General features: G+C 42.1%; 1 protein-coding gene across 1 annotated transcript in view; it reads left to right on the forward strand.

Moving 5' to 3' along the window:
* COL11A1 (collagen type XI alpha 1 chain) overlaps positions 1–19,045 on the forward strand; it is a 528,076-nt gene that overhangs the window by 489,450 nt on the left and 19,581 nt on the right. Inside the window, exons 58-63 of the mRNA XM_033916645.1 lie at positions 4,324–4,377; positions 7,447–7,554; positions 13,207–13,260; positions 13,384–13,419; positions 13,509–13,562; positions 13,681–13,930. Of these exons, the coding sequence (XP_033772536.1) occupies positions 4,324–4,377; positions 7,447–7,554; positions 13,207–13,260; positions 13,384–13,419; positions 13,509–13,562; positions 13,681–13,930 (556 nt within the window). The remainder of the gene's footprint in view (positions 1–4,323; positions 4,378–7,446; positions 7,555–13,206; positions 13,261–13,383; positions 13,420–13,508; positions 13,563–13,680; positions 13,931–19,045) is intronic.

Consider the following 19,045-nt stretch of genomic DNA (forward strand, 5'->3'; position numbering starts at 1 on the left):
ACTTTTTTCACCGTGAGCCAAAAATATCGGGCGCCAGCAAGTTATGAGCCAACTCGCCCGATTCTCCTCTCGCCGCCCTGCCATCTGCTGTACGCCTCTTCCGATCGTGCGCTGTGACGAGAAACGTGTGCGCTGCGATGTAATATTTTGTGCACCAGCGCACGCCAGCGCAGCTTAGCGGGAACACTGGTTCAAATGGTTTTATTTATTTCCCCAAATTTATTTTTGTTATACGCATTGAAAATATTTGATATTGCGTTTAAATCAAAATCTCAATAAACTTGAAACGAGTGCCCGTGAGATTGTGGGAGGGTTAAATACTCAAAACTTAGAAGTTTTTGCTTCGCCAGCTTTCTGGTATCTTTACATACAGTGGCGTACCTAGCATATGTAACATCCGGGGCCCATCATTTTTTGGCACCCCCCCCCCATCTGTAAGAAAAACATGATTTTTAGTAACAAACCACACGTCACACATGAGTACCTAGGAAAAGGCAGCATCTTACATATTGCAGTGAGCAGTACATCAATACACCCATTGTAAAACTAAACAAGCCAGACCAGCACAGATCAATCCTACACCGTCAATCCTAACAGAAAACCATGTCTTTCGAACACACAGAACACAGAAAACACCTTCGTCTAGTAAGGAATATGTAATCACAAACTAACCCCTCCCTCTTTTACAAAACTGTAGTGTGGATTTTAGCTACGGAGGTAACAGCTCTGATGCTCATAAAATTCTGAGCATCAGAGCTGCTACCACCAAGGCTGGTGCTAAAAACGCTTCACAGTTTTGTAAAAGGGGGGATAAAATAAAAATACATAGACAAAGGTTAAATTGAACCAGCAAGAAGCTGGACTCTGCATACAATGCTTCACAGAAACAGTGACACATGTCTCCTAAAGCAATAAATAAATAGAAATTTTTTTCTACCTTTGTCTTCTGTGGTTTCTCCTTTCCTCATCTTCTTGTAACTCTCTTCCTTCCATTCACTGTCTGCCGTCTCTCTTCCCCTATATGGCATCTTCTCTCCTTCTATGCCCCTTCCAGAAACTGTATGCCTCCCCCTTCCATCTCTCCTTTCACCCCATTGGTCTGGCATCTCTCTCCTCGCCTTCCCTCTCCCACACCTCTCCTCATAGTCTGGTATCTCCCCTTCCCTGATTCTCTGGCATCTCTCTCCTTTCCTTTTCTTCCATCTTTCGCTCCCCCTCCATGCTCTCACATCTCCCCCTTCCTTTTCCCTTAGACTGGCATACCTTCCTCCTATGCTCCAAGCCCTGGCATCTCCTTTAATTCCCTCCCTCCTCTTCCTTCTCCCTCCCGCTGGGTACCGCAACTCTCTTCCCTGCAGCTCTGCACTTCCCCACAATTGCCATGCTTCGGTTCCTCTTCTTCCTTCCTTCCTCCCCCCCCCCCCGCGGGACCCTGTGGCACCATCAACTCTTACTCCCTCTAATGTCGGCCCTGCAGCTCCAGACTTCCTCGCACCTTCTCCCCTCCCCCTTTGGATCGCTATTATTTTAAATGTTATAGCCGCGGAGCTGTATCCATCAGTGGAGATGTCTAACCTCGGCCTGCCCCGGAACTCTTACTGCAGCAGCCGCCCGTCTAGGCAGGAACAGGAAGTCACTGTTGCAGTAAGAGTTCCGGGGCAGGCCGAGGTTAGACATCTCCACTGATGGATACAGCTCCGCGGCTATAACATTTAAAATAATAGCGATCCAAAGGGGGAGGGGAGAAGGTGCGAGGAAGTCTGGAGCTGCAGGGCCGACATTAGAGGGAGTAAGAGTTGATGGTGCCGCAGGGTCCCGCGGGGGGGGGGGGGGAGGAAGGAAGGAAGAAGAGGAACCGAAGCATGGCAATTGTGGGGAAGTGCAATCCCCCCAATGCGTCCCCTTACCTTACCTCCCCTTACCTTTGCGACGCGTGTGTGCGCTGTGAAGAGAAACTTTGCGCTGCGATGTAATATTTTGTGCGCGAGCGCAGGCCAGCGCACCTTAGCGGGAACACTGATTAGCTAGCTTTACATTTTAAATAGATAGCTTTATGAAGGCGGATAAAAGACATAGGGCTCTTTTAACAAAGCCGCGCTAGTGGTTTTAGTGCACTCACTGGATTCCTAGTACTATTTCCCAACTATTTACTTATTTCAATTATTTTATATAAATATATAAATAATAGACTTAGCTTATTCAAAGTCCATTCCCCTTCCCGACGTATTTCACCGAACTTTCTCAAGGTCGTGGGAACTGGACATTATAGCATAGCTTCTCCTTCTTTATAGCCATTCTTTATAAAGTAGACATTTATAAAGTAGACATACATGTATAAATTTATAGTGGGCAGATCCATTTATAAAGTAGACATTTCCCGCTAAAATTTATGGCTTGTATGTCATGTATACTTATCTATAAGTCAAGAAATGTTGATTTCAAAATCCTATCAGTAAACCAGGGTTGTTTTATCTATGGGTTATTCTTATCAATTTCAAAATAACACAACCCAATATAGGGGAGATTTTAAAAAATACAGAATTTACCAAAACCCTGCTATTTATTGCAACTCCTGAAAGTTATTTTTATCTTTATAATGAGAGGATATTCATAACCCTGGCACTTGCACAGCATCAAACCAATTAATGCAAATGCCTAAATCAATAAAACTACAAAGCACTTTAATGGAGAAATATTGGCTGCAGCGCTCTTATTAAATTATTTCCATTCAAACACAACTTTAGTCAAAGATAACATCTTAACCCAATTCTATCCAGACAACCTTACCTACCCTTAAACCTTTTCATCTAAAGGCTGACCTAGCCCAAATACCCAGCATTCTTTTCAACAAAGCACAGAGAATACTTTATGTAAATTAAAGTGAGCCTTATAGTGATGCTAAGACCTCACCTCAGCTCAGTGGTTTCACACCGAGACTATTATCTTCTCACACAGAAACTGCACAGAATTAACACCCCCTTTTTCCCAACAATTTTGGCCACCTGGTTTCATGCCCTCATACACCTGCTAAAATGGTGAGAGCCCCCAGCATATCATTGCTCCCCATTAAGCGGCGGCCACTCAAACCACCAACTCATAGAATGAATCAAATCCTGTAGGGTGTGCAGAAATATGTATATCCAGCCCAATATCTGACAAATAGGAACAGGAGTGAGAGAGATGCTTGCTGGGTGGCAGAGGTGAATGAAATGCTGGGTGGGGGGACGGGGTGAATGAGATTCTGGCTGGGAGGCAGGGGTGAGAGAAAGCAGAAAAGGGACTCTGGGATCTAAGTGAAAGGAAAAATAAATGGCACAAACAACAAAAAAAAAAATAGAAAAAAAAAAATGTTTTTTATTCTGAATTTATTGAACTATGTTAGCTTTCAGAAATGTTTTTCAACAACATAAAGGCAATGTGAAGTACTATGAAAACAAACCAATCAAACCACTAAGGTGGGCTTTTACAAAGGTGCTGCTAGAAGAAAGTCACTGAGCAAGAAAAACGTGAAGGTTCTTTGTTTTCTCGAGTATAATTTATCCCCCTTTTAGGAATTCTATGAGCCTCGGAGCTGTTACTGCCATGGCTGGCACTAAAAACCACGCTTCAATTTTGTAAAAAGGGTGGGGGGAAATTAATGAAAATACTGAATTGTACTGAAATTCTAGATAGTAATTAGCACAAATATGTTTAAATGTTGTTAAATAAACTTGCAGAATTTGCAAATTATGTGCACAGAAAGGATTTTTTTTGTGGGCAGAATTCCGCCAGGAGTAAACCTTACCAACCTCCCCTTTGTAGTGTCAGGAAGTCATATGAGAGGGTGACAGGAGGTGGGGCAGGGGGCGTGATCAGACCCTCAAAATTGTTTGCATGGGCACAACTATGGGCTCCTTTTATCAAGGCGCACTACGGGGGTTAGCGCGTCGGACATTTCATCACGTGCTAACCCCTGCGGCAAGCCTAAAAACTAATGCCTCATCAATGGAGGCGTTAGCGACTAGCGCGGCAGGTGGTTTAACACGCGGTATTCTGCACGTTAAACCCCTACCGCACCTTGATAAAAGGACCCCTATATCTTTTGGCAGTTCTGTTTCTGAGTCCCTGTGGTATGATCATGATAATAATGTTTACTGTTTTTATTAAATCTGTTATAAGATTTGGCTGTTTATGATTTGTCATTTTTTTCTATAGTGAAGCAATGCATCTGTATACTGATATTTTATTTGTAATTTGATGTTTTAAAAACAATTTTATAACTGTTCTTTGAAACTTTGGAAAAGTAGATACATTTAATAAACTGAATTGTTTTGTTATCTTCAGGGTCCACCTGGGTTACCTGGACTGAAAGGAGATCACGGTAGTAAAGGTGAAAAAGTAAGTACCTTCATCAAAATTAGCAATTTTTATCCAGTTTTTTAGAGTTAATTAGGGCATTTATAATGCTGGTCATGTTTTTTTAGGACCATTTACACTATGTATTTTCTTCTATATTGGGCCTTTAAAAGCATGCCTCATAGCCAGAAATCTCTGTCTGTTTATAAAGTTCCATCACTTAAATAGAATTAGTGATCTGAGTGGTCTGAACACCATCCAGACTTTTGTATATTTTGTAAGATTAAGCACGTGTATTACTTTTTTCTTTATTAGTATCTTTTTCTTGGGCTTCAATTGTACATTTTCAATTTGAAAAATGCCTTTAAAATTTGAATATGCTTAGCAATTCTTTTGAATTATTCACTTTATTTAAGCAAAGTGTTAATGTCATATAGGATTTCCTGCAAGGTAAGATAGGTTAGTAGATAATCATCTCAACCATTTAACTTTATTGTGTGCCAAATATGCGAGGAGGTGCTGAAAACTTCTCAGCCCAACCAAGAAGAGAATGACTTGGATATGATTCAATCAATGATCTGAAACAATGCCAAAACATAGAATTTTGCTTCTGCAAATTGAAACTTAATGAAATAAAATAACACTTTTTTCAGCTATGGTGACAAAATAATGCTCAAAATTAAGGAAGCTGGTTGGTTGGGCTGAGAACTTTTCAGCACCACATGCTATTAAAATCATACCCTTCAAATAATAATAATAATTTTATTTTTGTATACTGCCATACCCAGGGAGTTCTAGGCGGTTCACATCAATTAATTAAGATCCGAGATTACAAGCGGATTCACAACATTTTATCAGTTACAAGCAACGATGTAGTTGAGGTTAGAAGGGAAGGGAGAGAGAGAGAGTCAAAAAGAGGAGGGGAAGAAGGGGAAGAGCAGTATGAGGGGGAGGAGGTTGTTGTGCCATATATCTTAATATTCTTTTGATATATATTTTAGTTTATATACAGTGTAAGCCTTTCAAATGCTAAATGTTATCACTTTAATATATTTAGAGTGCCATCCTCTTATATGTTTATACGATATGGTCACTATCTTAGACATCTGGGAAACCTTGGCAACTCTAACGTATAGAGAGGCCTTGGACTTCTTGCAAATTGAGGAAGCAGATATATATGCAATAGATGCGGATTCTGAAAGTGATGCCGTAATCAGCAGGCACCTGAAAAAATGGTGATTGTCATGTGTCACTCCAATTGCGACGCCTTTAAAAATCACAGCCTGTGCCAAAGGTAGGTGCTGGAAATGTAGGCCAGGATTTTACAGGCCTACATTTCCAGTGCCTAACTTCAATGTAGAATCCTACTTAGTGGTGCCAAAGGTCAACTCCGCCCATAACCATGCCTCTTTTGACGTTTGGTGCCGCAAAGCATCTGCGTAGATCTGATTCTGGCGCTGTGTTTTGTACAGTCTTACAAAAGGCAAGGGAGACGTCTTTTCAACCAATGATCAGGGGCTCCTTTTAATAAGCTGCAATAGCGTTTTTAGCACAAACAGCATTTTTGCATGCGCTAAACCCGCGCTACGCGGCTAGAACTAGCCTTCCCCTCTCCACGCGGCATCCACTATTCAGGCAAACTGGGAAAATCCCTTCTCTTCAAAATCACAGGTCTTTGGAACGACCTCACCACCCCGCTGCAGAACCTGAGCTCCCTTCAGTTATTCCGCAAACAACTGAAAACCTGGCTTTTCAGCAAATTGTAGCTCTATCCTTCCCCCCTTTCTCTCCCCCCTTCTACACATAAGTTCATGTAATCCTTTTTCTTCTTCTCTACCCACTATTTTAAGTTCTTGTAAACCGTGTCGAGCTCCATTCTCATGGAGATGATGCGGTATATAAACTTAAGGTTTAGATTAGATTAGATTAGATTAGAATTTAACGCCAGCTCAATGCTGGCATTAAGGTCTAGTGTGTGCGGCAATTCATCGCGCGCTAAAACCGCTATCGCAGCTTAGTAAAAGGAGCCCTTTGTTTTCTGAATATCATTGTATCATATTTTTTTGATGATATGTTTTTTTATGGTATCAGTCTGTTTATTTTAATGCACACTCTTTATGTGTTTTGTATTAGGGTCTAAATGCCATTTGATTTTATTATACCATGTTTATGCCTGAGGAAGGCGACTTCAATACACAGAAACTAGGATCCTTGGTGGGACAATAGTTTCCATAAAGACTTGATCATTGATTGAAAAGACATCTGTCTCCCTTGCCTTTTGTAAGACTGTTTATACACTAAGGCAAGGTATACTTCTTTTTGCCTGTCTGCTGTGTTGTGTAGGCATCTCGTGATGCCTACTTTTTTTCTTTTAATTTGTTTTTAATTGTTTTTTAACTCCATAGTTCAATTTCCATGCTTTTAATAGCCAATTAAAACAATTAACTTTGGTGCCGGTAGAGTGCCTACCGGCACCTTCCTAATGATTCCGCTTTCAGAATCTGGTCCAAATTTAGGGGTCCTTTTATTTACCAGCATGGGCTTTTCATGTGCGCTGAGGCCACTTTTAATGCAGCCCAATTTTCCATTTCCCTATTAATGGCCACACATTATTTTCATGTGAGCTCTTGTGATACCTATTTTCTAGGCCAATTAGGACAGTACATGCATACTCTCCACCCTCTGACCCCCCCCCCCCCCCCAGAGATTAAAAAATAAATCTAATTTTCAGTGAGTGGAAGGCACACACCAATCTCAAAACTACCATAGGACACTCGAGAATGCCCCATGACAGTGATTGTACCCTATGGTAAACATGTTTGTGTTTGCCGCAGCTTAGTAAAATTATTCCTTAATTGTACATAAACATTTAAATATGGCATCATCATAAATTAGAAATTAGAAGTTCTTATTCCTTCATAATGTTTTTGACTGAAAATTATGTTGAGCATGATTGTTCACTTAATGGTCTTGCTATGTTTCTAGAGAGAATAATCCAATAGCAAATCTTCGAATATCTGTATACATTGAACTGCTATTTATAATGGATTTTTTTTTTTTTTTTGCATTTTGTTCTATATCATCTAACTTATTCCTTTGCATATTTTCTAGGGACATCCAGGTTTAATTGGTTTAATTGGTCCTCCTGGAGAGCAAGGTGAAAAAGGTGACAGGGGTCTTCCTGGCCCACAGGGTCCCGCTGGCACCAAGGGTGATTCTGTTAGTATTTTATGCTGTTCTTTCACTTAAATGTTTTCTGCAGAATATAATTTTAGTTTAGTTCAGGTATTTATTACATGAATAGCTTATAATGTTACAGCATGTCCACTATACCTAATCCCCCTGATATTCAGTGGTGCTTAGCTGGCCAGGAACACTGGCCATTGAGCCAGTTATCCATCGATATTCAGCAGGAGATAACCAGCTATCTCCCACTGTCTATCTGGTTTGCCAGATTGGCCAGTATTTGGCAAAGTTGTGCGACATAGCCGGTTACCACCAGTTTTTAGTGATTGGCTGGCTAAGGCTAGCAATTAGATATATGTCAGCTCCCCTACCAAGATGGCACCCAGGGCAGTCCTCCTGCCCCCTCTTACTATGGCACTGGATAGACCCACCTAAAAAGCAGGTCTTTTGTGGCTCTGCTCTTGGCTAGCTAAGTCCAAGACAGTGAACTTGGGTCCAGATATTCAATGCCAGTAGTCGGATAGAGCCAGTGGCATTGAATATTCGGGATCGCCGCAGACTGCAGGAAGTAGCCAGGTGGTGGTCTGAATATCAGTACAAGTGTCTGGAAAAAAACAGGATTCCGTCCACACACACATTTTTCAAAATAACCTCCCCAAAAATGTATGATTATTTTTTTTAAAAAAGACAATAATTGGAAGGTGTTGCTGCAAGATGATTTAAAAATTGGATGATCCCTGTTTTCAAAATGACATCATTCAAAAAATGACTATTAAGGTCTGTTTTAGCAAAATGGCATTTAGCGAAGAAGATCAAATTGCTTTTAAATTTTTTTGCATCAAAATAACGCATATGCTGCAAAGTGTTTGGTAAGTGAGATTCCTAATAACCCCCCCCCCCCCCCCCACCGGCCCACCTTTCTCAAGCTGTGCTAGAGGTTTTGGTGCAGGCTGGCTCAATAAATGCTCTGATGCCCATAGAATTCATGTGATTGTCGGAGCACTTAACCTCACTGGCTCGTGCTAAAAACCTCTACCACAGCTTGACAAAAGGAGGAGAAAGTTTGGACTAATGTATTTTCAAAGGTCATACTTAGGGTTCCTTTTACTAAGGTGCACTAGCGTTTTTAGCGCACGCATGAAATTACCGCGCGCTACACTGCATGGCACGCTTCTAGAATAACGTCAGCTCAGTGCTGGCGTTAAGGTCTAGCGCGTGCGGCAATTTAGCCCATGCTATTTTGCGCATTAAAGCCCTAACGCACCCTAGTAAAAGGAGCCCTAAATGTTTAAACAATTGCAAAACATTTTGAAAGTATGTAAGAGGTCTTGTTTATCTGGCCACTGTGTATATTATTGGATCGAAGAAAACTGAAGATATTTTGAGGAGTAGATATATTCACTGAAAGTGCAATAATTTTGGCAATGTTCCAAAATTATCTTAAGATATAAATAACTGATGAATGCAATCTGTAAGATGTAGAAATGTGGTGCAGTATTTATATAAAGTGGAACCTTGGTTTACGAGCATAATTCGTTCCAGAAGCATGCATAAATTAAGTTACTCGTATATCAAAGCGAGTTTCCCCATAGGAATGAATGGAAACTCGCTTTGATTTGTTCTACCTTCTCCTTTCTCCCCCCCTCCCCCCCCCCCCCCGAGGCTACCGGCGCTGCTCCATCAACCCCTCCCCCCCGCTCTAACCGGCATCGCACCCCTCAAACCGGCATTGCAATCTCCCCCTCCCCCCGAGAACCGCATTGCACCCCCGTGCTGGAAGTGGCATGTGTCCGCCCTCCCTCCCAAACATGCTTCTTACCCCATCTGCTGCTTGTGCGAGTTAAAGAAAGCTCCTGCCTTGTTGCCTGGGCTGGGCCTTGAGCATCTGCGCATGCTCAAGGCCTTCTGGCTCTCGTTCTCTCTGAGATCTCAAGAGAACGAAAGCCAGAAGGCCTTGAGCAGGCATAGATGCTCAAGGCCCAGCCCTTACCCCACCTGCTGCTTGTGCAAGTGAAAGAATGCTCCCGCCTTGTTGCCTGGGCTGGGCCTTGAGCAACTGCGCATGCTCAAGGCCTTTAGGCTCTCTTTCTCTCCGAGATCTCGAGAGAACGAGAGCCAGAAGGCCTTGAGCATGCGCAGATGCTCAAGGCTCAGCCCTTACCCCATCTGATGCTTGTGCAAGTGAAAGAATGCTCCCGCCTTGTTGCCTGGGCTGGGCCTTGAGCATATTCGCATGCTCAAGGCCTTCTGGCTCTCGTTCTCTCCGAGATCTCGAGAGAACGAGAGCCAGAAGGTCTTGAGCATGCGCAGATACTCAAGGCCCAGCCCAGGCAAGAGGCGGGAGCTTTCTTTCACTCGCACAAGCAGCAGATGGGGTAAGGAACATGTTTGGGAGGGAGGGTGGGTGGATGCCGCTTCCAGCACGGGGGTGCGATGCGGTTCTCGTGGGGGGGGGGGGGGGGACGTTCGCGAAGGGAGTTTTCAATGCCGGTTCGGGGGGTGCGATGCCGGTTAGAGTGGGTGGAGGTGCTCATTTATCGGAACATGCTCGGTTGACGAGACAAAAGTTTGCTAAGTGTTTTGCTCGTCTTGCAAAAAACTCGCAAACCGCGTTACTCGCAAACCGAGGTTCCACTGTATTTCTCTAATATGAGGGCTATATGACTAGGTCAAAAAAGTCATGTAATATATCATCACCCACAATATGGGCTCCTTGTATGAAGCCGCAAGAGTGGTTTTAGCACGCGCTTTAGTGCAGGCTAAATTACTGCATGCACTAGATGCTAACGCCAGCATTGAGCTGGCATTAGTTCTAGCTGCGTAGCGCGGGTTTAGCACACGTTGAAATTTTGCATGCACCAAAAAACGCTATCGCAGCTTAGTAAAAGGAGCCCTTTACCTTGGGAAATCATTCAGTTAAGACAAGCATAAAAGCACGGGCATTTAGGCCACTTGGAAACAAGCCACTAGAAGATTGCGTAATGCTAGTACATTAGGGTTGTCCAGAAAAACCTAAAGTTGGAAAAATTGGGCGAATTGAAGTTTATCCCATGAATTTGATTGTGTTTGATCAGAAAATAATTTTTAAAAAACATTTTTAAAGCCCATCCTGGGGTCCCTCAAAGCCACTGATTGCATAAAGCTTTGTTAATGGAGCAACTTTCTCGGCATTATAGCTTTAACTTTTACGTTTTCATTCTCAGCAATGATCCATCGATAAAAAGACATTTTAAGCAAAAAGATCTAGCAGTATGAACCTTCAATATCTGCAATTTGTTGTGGAAAATAACAGAAATGTTAAATACTTCATTAATAGCTAAACCCATACACTTCAGTGTAGTCATCTACCAATGGTGTTTCAAACACTCAAGCATTCAGGGGTAAATTCTATAACCAGTTCCTAAATTTAGGCGGCAGTAGGCACACTGCCGAAGCCTAAGTTAATTGAAAAACACCGTAAGAAACAGCAAAAAACTGCAGTGTTGAAGCGCCTACCGACGCCTAAATAAAAGGCGGCTGAAATCATGGCTAGGTAGACACTTTAGGCTACAGAGCGCCAAAGTAGGCATGGCCAATGCCGGAAGTGACATTAGGCGGGCTAAAGCAGCTACCTAGCCATGATTCATGTCAAGATAGGCGGCTGAAATGTAGGCCTAGAAAACCCTGATCTACATTTCAGCTGCCTATTTTTGCTACTAGACCGCAGAAGCCATCAGCTGAGCCAACAGGGCTCCCCAAAGCTGGCTCAGCTGATTGGGGGGGGGGGCTATTTATTCCCCTTCTGCAATCAGCTAAGCCAGCTGCAGTGGACAGAGGACACCCCCCTCCCCAATCAGCAAGAGGGATGCTTTGTCTTGCCTGATATCCGAAACATTTCCATTGGCCTGGATACCTAATGCATAGTGGGCATCCCTTCTGCCTATCATGGTTGGAAGGGTGTCGGGTTCAGGTGTCAGGCAGCAGGAGGGAATGGGCATCCCTCCTGCCTATCGCAGTTGGGGGGTCAGGTGTCAGGCAGGAGGGAGTGGGCATCTCTCCTACGATTGGGGGTCCTCTGCCTGCCACAGCCGGCTCAGCTGATTGTGGAAGGGGGAATTTCCCCCCCTCCTCAATCAGCTCAGCCAGCAGGACTTCCCAAAGTTGCAGCTTCAAGGAGCCCTGCCGGCTCAGCTGATCGGGAATAAATTCCCCTGTCACAATCAGCTCATGGCTGCTGCGGTCTAGTGGCAAAGATAGGCAGCAGAAATGTAGGTCATAATTTTCCAGGCCTACATTTGAGCCACTTATCTTGGCTGAATCAGGCACAAATCTGTAACCAGCACTGTCGAGTGATCAACACACGATTGGCAGCCGTTTTTAAGGCAGCCACTGACATGGGCTCTGGTTACAGAATCTGGTCATCAATGTCTTCTTGAGGTAATTAGGGTAAAGGCTGTGATGCTGTTCAACTTCTTGCAACAAGACTTCATGGTGATGCCTGTGGCAAAGTCAGTTACCAGTTTAACACCTCACTCCTCTGTGTCGTTAGCCACCTTCAATGTGTTGACAAACTGTTCAGCAGTAAGGAAAGTGGTTAACAACACAGCCAAGAAAAAATGGAGCTTTATATAATCAGTGGCTTTGAGGGACCCAAGAATAGGCTTTAAAAAATTCTGATCAAGCACAATCAAGTTCATGGGAAAAACTTCAGTTCACACAGTTTTTCCAACTTTAGGTTTTTCTGGACAATCCTACTAGTACATGGAAAGGAAGCAAAAGGAAGAGTAGAAAAATAAAAGTTGGATAAAAGAGAAAGGGATTAGAAGCCAATAGCAAGAGAGAGAGAGCACCCTTCCTTATCTTCAAGCGCTGATTATGGCATCCCAGGCAACGAGACCCAGACCAAGGAGCAGTCCTGAAGCAGTACTCAGCATGTCCCAGGAAAGAGTCCAGTAAGAGATCCACTGTAATAAAGGATAATTCATGTAATGACATTTCAAGCACCACAAGAGATATAGAGATTACAATTTACCATTCCAGTAGACTGTATTAAAATTACTGACCCATTTTTTTTTTCAAATTTGAAGGCATGACAGCATGGTCTACAGTCCAGGGGTGTCAAAGTCCCTCCTCGAGGGCCGCAATCCAGTCGGGTTTTCAGGATTTCCCCCAATGAAGATGCATGAGATCTATTTGCATGCACTGCTTTCATTGTATGCTAATAGATCTCATGCATATTCATTGGGGGAAATCCTGAAAACCCGACTGGATTGCGGCCCTCGAGGAGGGACTTTGACACCCCTGGTCTACACTGATCTTGCTAGAAAAGAAACACTGAATAGTATCTTTAAATAAGAATAGGTTTAAGATATGGTAGAATGGTCCAAATCCTAGAAAATGTAGCTCTTCATTATCTGAAGGGTTTTCTATTGTCTCCATTGCTCTTCACATGCTCCTTTCTCTACCTCTGTTTCTTTCTTTTAATCTTATAGCTTCATAACTTGTACCTAATTTTCAAAATGAAACTTGCAGGTAGTTTATCTGTGATGTATAGCTACACGTTATGTGGGTTCACAAGCACGTACCATCTAACTCCCACATTGATTATTTAAAATTGCCCTTTATTGTACAGAGCATTCAGTATATTTTTTTTAAAGTTTATATATACACACAGGGTAAATTTTTATGTGTAACTGTCTTCCGTAGGGTATTACTGGCCCCTCTGGACCTCTTGGGCCACCTGGCCCTCCTGGTTTACCTGTAAGTAATTGTTTCTAAATGAGACAATATTGTCTAGTATTCAGCTTCATACAGCACATTTTTCAACATACTTTCTAATATGCAAAGATGAACAATAAATTATATTTTTATTATGTTTTCAAGGGTCCTCAAGGATCTAAAGGCTCAAAAGGTTCATCAGTAAGTATTCGGACTCCAAAGCTGTAGCATACACATCTTTAAACCTGCTTCATGGCTTTCAGTACTCCTCATATTTCATTTCTTTGTAGGGTTTTGCTGGTCAGAAAGGTGATTCTGGTTTACCTGGATTACCTGGTCCTCCTGTAAGTATTATACAGTGATGAGTATTACAGTTTTATGGAGTTAGTAAAATATTCTTTAATCAAATTTTAGCTTGAACTAAGATAGTGAGGTTTTATAAAAATTGTATTCAATTTTCAGGGTCCCCCTGGAGATGTCATACAGCCTCTGCCAATCCTTTCATCTAAAAAGTCAAGAAGGTCCTCTGATGATATGCTGGCTGATGCAGGTGATGACATCCTGGAATATACTGATGGTATGGAAGAGATCTTTGGATCGCTAAACTCTCTGAAGCAGGACATTGAGCACATGAAGTACCCAATGGGCACACACAATAACCCAGCCCGAACTTGCAAAGATCTACAGTTGTGCCATCCAGAATTCCCTGACGGTATGTTAATGATATATGGGAAACCTAAAAATAATGAGATGACAATTTTCCAAGATGCAAATTGCAATTTTTATAATTTCATGATTTAAGCAACTTGTAAGGGACCAGACTTGTGCTTCATGTAGGCATTGCAGTAGGTGCGGATTTCAGTCTGCTGTCTGTAAAAGCCATCACAGTCCTGTATCATGTTTATATTTATTGAATGCCTGCTGTATCTCCTTTACAACATAGAAGCATCTTCAGACTAAGGAGACAGATAACATGGCAGTCAACACTGTTGTAACCCATGCTGACAGAAGTACAACGGAGGTGTAGTCTCACAGGAGACATTCCTGCTAGTCCTTGAATCAATAAAAAATGCTAAGTACTGAGATAATTCTACCTGGATATATATAAATAAAAAGCAGAAAATTGTGAATTTTGAAAAGAAAAGAATCCCATTTCTACATGAAAGTAAGACTCATTAAATCCATTTAGTTTTTAAGTACAAAATAGATTTTTCGCTTGAAATAACAATGATATTATTTGATCTAAGAATGAAGTCATTTTGTACTATTTATAATTAAGATGGAAAATGCATCAAATATAGGCCTTATTCAAGAAAGACTGGTTCTCTTTCTATTCCCTTGTTAAAACAAATCTTTATGAAGGAAAGCCCAGAGCATTCTATTATAATTAAAGATTATAGTGCAGCATATTTTGCTTTGGGGAAATTGGAGCGTTTATAAGTTATGTGATACCTATGGATGTGTATTAGTTAACACACATTTGTTTCATTAATGTGCCTTAAAATATTTAGTACAGGATGAGGCAAAAAAAGCAACCCTTTAGATTTTGGGATGTTTTCTCAGCAACCGCTTGGAATTTCAATGCAAAATTTTAATGCTTCATTTGTTATTACTGTTTAGGTTTATGTGCCAAGTAGAATATTATATTTAAACAAAGCAAACTTACAGGCTTTTTAGTGTGACCACCCAAAAATTTCTGTGTGTTCAATAATGAATGCACTGTAAAACTAGTTACCAAACAATTTCTGATGGACTAATCAAAATCTATAAATCTCACAAAACTTATCAAGAAATTTTGTGGACCTTCAGAATTATATGAATCGCTCGCTCCACTCTTCATTGGTCCATTTGTTCAGCCTTTCTTACTGGCATCACTGTGCTTATAATGAAACACACTTTCACAAGAAAAAACCAACAATGTCATGTAAAGAATGTAGGCAGTGCTGCTTTAGTTCCAGGGAGAAAGTTCAGACTGAACTAGAGGAAAAGCCTCAGACAAAAGCCCTCCCACCACCACAATGGTGGATGGAGGTGGTAGGGTGGTAACCTCACTGGCAAAAACCTCCGTTATACTCCCAACGTAATAAACTATAAGCAGGGCTGTCTATGCTTGATAGAAGAAAAAACTTTCCACTTATCTCAATTGATCGGTACAAGCATCAAGCATAGACAGCCCTGCTTATAGTTTATTACGTTGGGAGTATAACGGAGGTTTTTGCCAGTGAGGTTACCACCCTACCACCTCTATCCACCATTGTGGTGATGGGAGGGCTTTTGTCTGAGGCTTTTCCTCCAGTTCAGTCTGAACTTTCTCCCTGGAACTAAAGCAGCACTGCCTACATTCTTTACATGACATTGTTGGTTTTTTCTTGTGAAAGTGTGTTTCATTATATTATTGATTTTTCACAAATCCGAGTAATTTGTGCTATATATCACTGTGCTTATAAACATCCAAACAGTTTTACATATTTTTTTAATATTCTTCCACTTATCTTAGATAGTCTTTTAGCTGTTCTTCAGTTATCCGGCTTATTCATTCATATTAATAAATGCAGTTCAATCTTCCTGCAGATTTGATTAACTCCATAAAGGCTGAGGCCTTTTTTTTCTCCTATAATTGTTGCTGCAATCCTAATTGATGATTTATATATATAGATAGATCATATTAGTTTTCGCCTTTAATATTGCCATGGTTTTAAGTACTACGTTTATTAGTTCAACATCTCCATTCTCGTCCTTCTTCAATTCGACCTCTCTGCAGCTTTTGATGTCGTCCATCATGATATCCTACTTTACCAACTCACCGAGAGAGGCATTAACTCCACAGTCCTTGACTGGTTCTTGAAGTTCTTAGGCTCCCGCTCCTACACAGTCAACATGAAGGGCACTTCTTCCTCCCCCTGGAACCCGATCTGTGGAGTCCCACAAGGCTCACCTCTCTCCCCTATCCTTTCAACATTTATATGTCCTCCCTTAAACTCCTCCATCTCTCTCCCCTTGAAACACTTTACACTTACGCAGATGACATCTTTGTCCTCCTTGAGACCGACCGGAACCTCACCAACCTCTCTGCGAATATATCCTCATGTATATCGAACCTTCAATCCTGCGCCCACACTGTGCAGATGAAACTGAACGAATCCAAAACAAAACTTCTATGGCTCGGCCCAAAACTGGACCAACTGTCCACCTCCATCCCTCTGTCCTCTGGCCCCACTCTGCATCTTGAATACTCAAGTAAAATTCTGGGAGTCATCATTGACTCCACACTTTCCTTCAATGATCACCTCAACCCCCTAATAAAAAAATGTTTCTTCAGCCTTCACATGCTGAGGAAAGTGAGGACCTGTTTCTATCAAAAACACTTTGCCGTCCTTGTCCAATCCACCATCCTTTCCATACTGGACTATTGCAACTCTATCTACCTAAGCCTAACAAAGAAAAATCTTCAAAAGACTCCAGCGGATTCAGAATGCTGCTGCTAAGCTTATCTTCACAAAAAGCAAATTCGACCACATCTCACCGCTTTTGTCCAAGCTCCACTGGCTTCCAATAATCTCCAGAGTCCACTTCAAATGTGTCTGCCTTACTTTCAAGATCCTACACGGCATCTTCCCCCCCCCCCTTTATTCCTCTTTCTTGAAATTCCTCTAACCCCAATTCCACCAGATCCACCCAAAAACTGAAACTCTCCTTTCCCTCTCTAAAAGGCGTCTCCCTTGTAGGAAAACTAGGTTCCTCCCTCCCTTTTAGAATCACTGAGCTCTGGAACAACGTTACCTCCCCTCTTAGGAATCAGAGCTCTCTCCAACTCTTCCGTAAACATCTGAAAACCTGGTTATTCTCAAAAATGTAACTCTTCCTCCCTCTCTGATTATTCTAGTCCTCTAAATTTCCTCTTCATCCTTCCCTCCTCTGGAGTTCCTTTCTACCCTAACTCCTGTTAACCGTGTCGAGCTTTGCGAATGTAGAGATGATGCGGTATACAAACCTAAGGTTTAGTTTAGTTTAGTTAGTATAGGCCAAATTAGCCCCTCCCCCTTTACAAAACCACACTAACATCTGACGCTGTGGTAACTTTCCTGAAGACCATAGAGATTTAAAGGGCTTCGGGTCTTGTGCTGCACAGCAGCTACTAGGGTGGCATCATAAAAGGGAGGGCAGTTTCTCTAGTTTATCTAATTAAGGGACCCTTTTTACTAAAACACACTAAAATATATGCTTACTGCATTTTAATGAAGGAATTTCCTACACAATAAGTCCATATTTAAGGCACTCGTATTTAAAAATTTTTTTTCTAGGTCCTACATTCATTTTTCCAGTAGTGTGTAGGACTTCAAACAAATATATTTATTTATTTCCCTCTCTCTCCTTTTTACTAAGCCGTGATAGAGGCTTTTACCATGGCCCAGAGTGCTAAATGCTCTGACGCTGCTCTTACACTCATAGAATTCCTATGAGCATCGAAGCTGCGGAAGAGCATTTACCGCTTCGGCCCACGGTAGAAACTTCTACCATGGTTTGGTTAAAGGTGGGGTTATTTATTTATTTTTTAAATGGGGGAGACCTTACCATTTCTTGTTTAGGAAGTGCTAACTGATCTCACATTAACTCTGCATTATCCAATTAGTATACACTAATATGAATGCACTAGGTGAATAACACTTCCAGGTCCATTCCCTGTCCATGGCATGCTCTGTTCCCCCAAAAAATTACCCCCCCCCAAAAAAAAAAAAAATAATGCACAATTGTCATTCACTGAGAGACAAATTACAGAAAAATGCTTTAACACATTTTGTGGCAAGCTTTTTCCCCCTCTTAAGCATGCATCAGCACTTAACAGTTTAGTAAAAGAGCCCCATACACTTTGGGTAGAGTAATATATAAATTTACACATGTAATTCAACACTGACTCCACCCTCCTACCACCAAAACTACTCCAGCTTCTCTTTTTGCCTGAATTTTTTAAACAATTTTTACACCAGTGGCCAGTGGTATCCAGCCCAAGCGTGCTGAAAAACCAATAAGCACACTGCCCTCTCCCACTGCTGCTGTTAATTAATTAATTAACAATAATATGTCTAGGCTTACACCACTATTTAACAATTCTAGTACAAGGAGGAAAAGGCCTCAGTGAAACTGTACATTCCATTAAGGAAATATAATATTACTAGTGTTAGAGTAGATGTCTGTCTGTCTGGTTTTTTTTTTTCTTTGTCTCTCTCTATTCTTGGACGCTGTCTGTCTGTCATTCTTTCTGTCTGTGTCTCCCTGGCTCCCTGCCTGCCTGTATTTCTATATTGCGCCCTGCCTGCCTGTCTCTCCGTGGCCCCTTCCTATGTCCATAGTGTCCCATCCTATGTCCTTAGTGCCCTCAATGCCTCCTATGTCCTTAGTGCCTTCAGTGCCTCCTTCCTATGTCCTTAGTGCCTCTTCCTATGTCTTTAGTACCCCTTCCTATGTCCTTAGTGCCCTCAGTGCTCCTTCCTATGTCCTTAGTGCCTCTTCCTAGGTCCTTAGTGCCTCCTTCCCATGTCCTTAGTGCCCCCAGTGCCTCCTTCCCATGTCCTTATTGCCCCCAGTGCCTCCTTCCCATGTCCTTATTGCCCGTGTCCTTAGTGTCCCCAGTGCCTCCTTCCCATGTCCTTAGTGCCTCCTATGTCCTTAGTGCCCTCAGTGCCCCTTCCTACGTCCCCCTCACTGCTTTCCAGACTTTGTCCCACACACCAGCCTGCCTGCCTGCCTCCCTCCCATCCCCCTTTGCAGTATAACCCTCGAGAAGCATGTTTCCATCTCTCCCCCCCCCCCCGCCACTACCGCCGCTGTG

Source organism: Geotrypetes seraphini, chromosome 12 (assembly GCF_902459505.1).
Source record: "Geotrypetes seraphini chromosome 12, aGeoSer1.1, whole genome shotgun sequence".
Taxonomy (NCBI): Eukaryota; Metazoa; Chordata; class Amphibia; order Gymnophiona; family Dermophiidae; genus Geotrypetes; species Geotrypetes seraphini.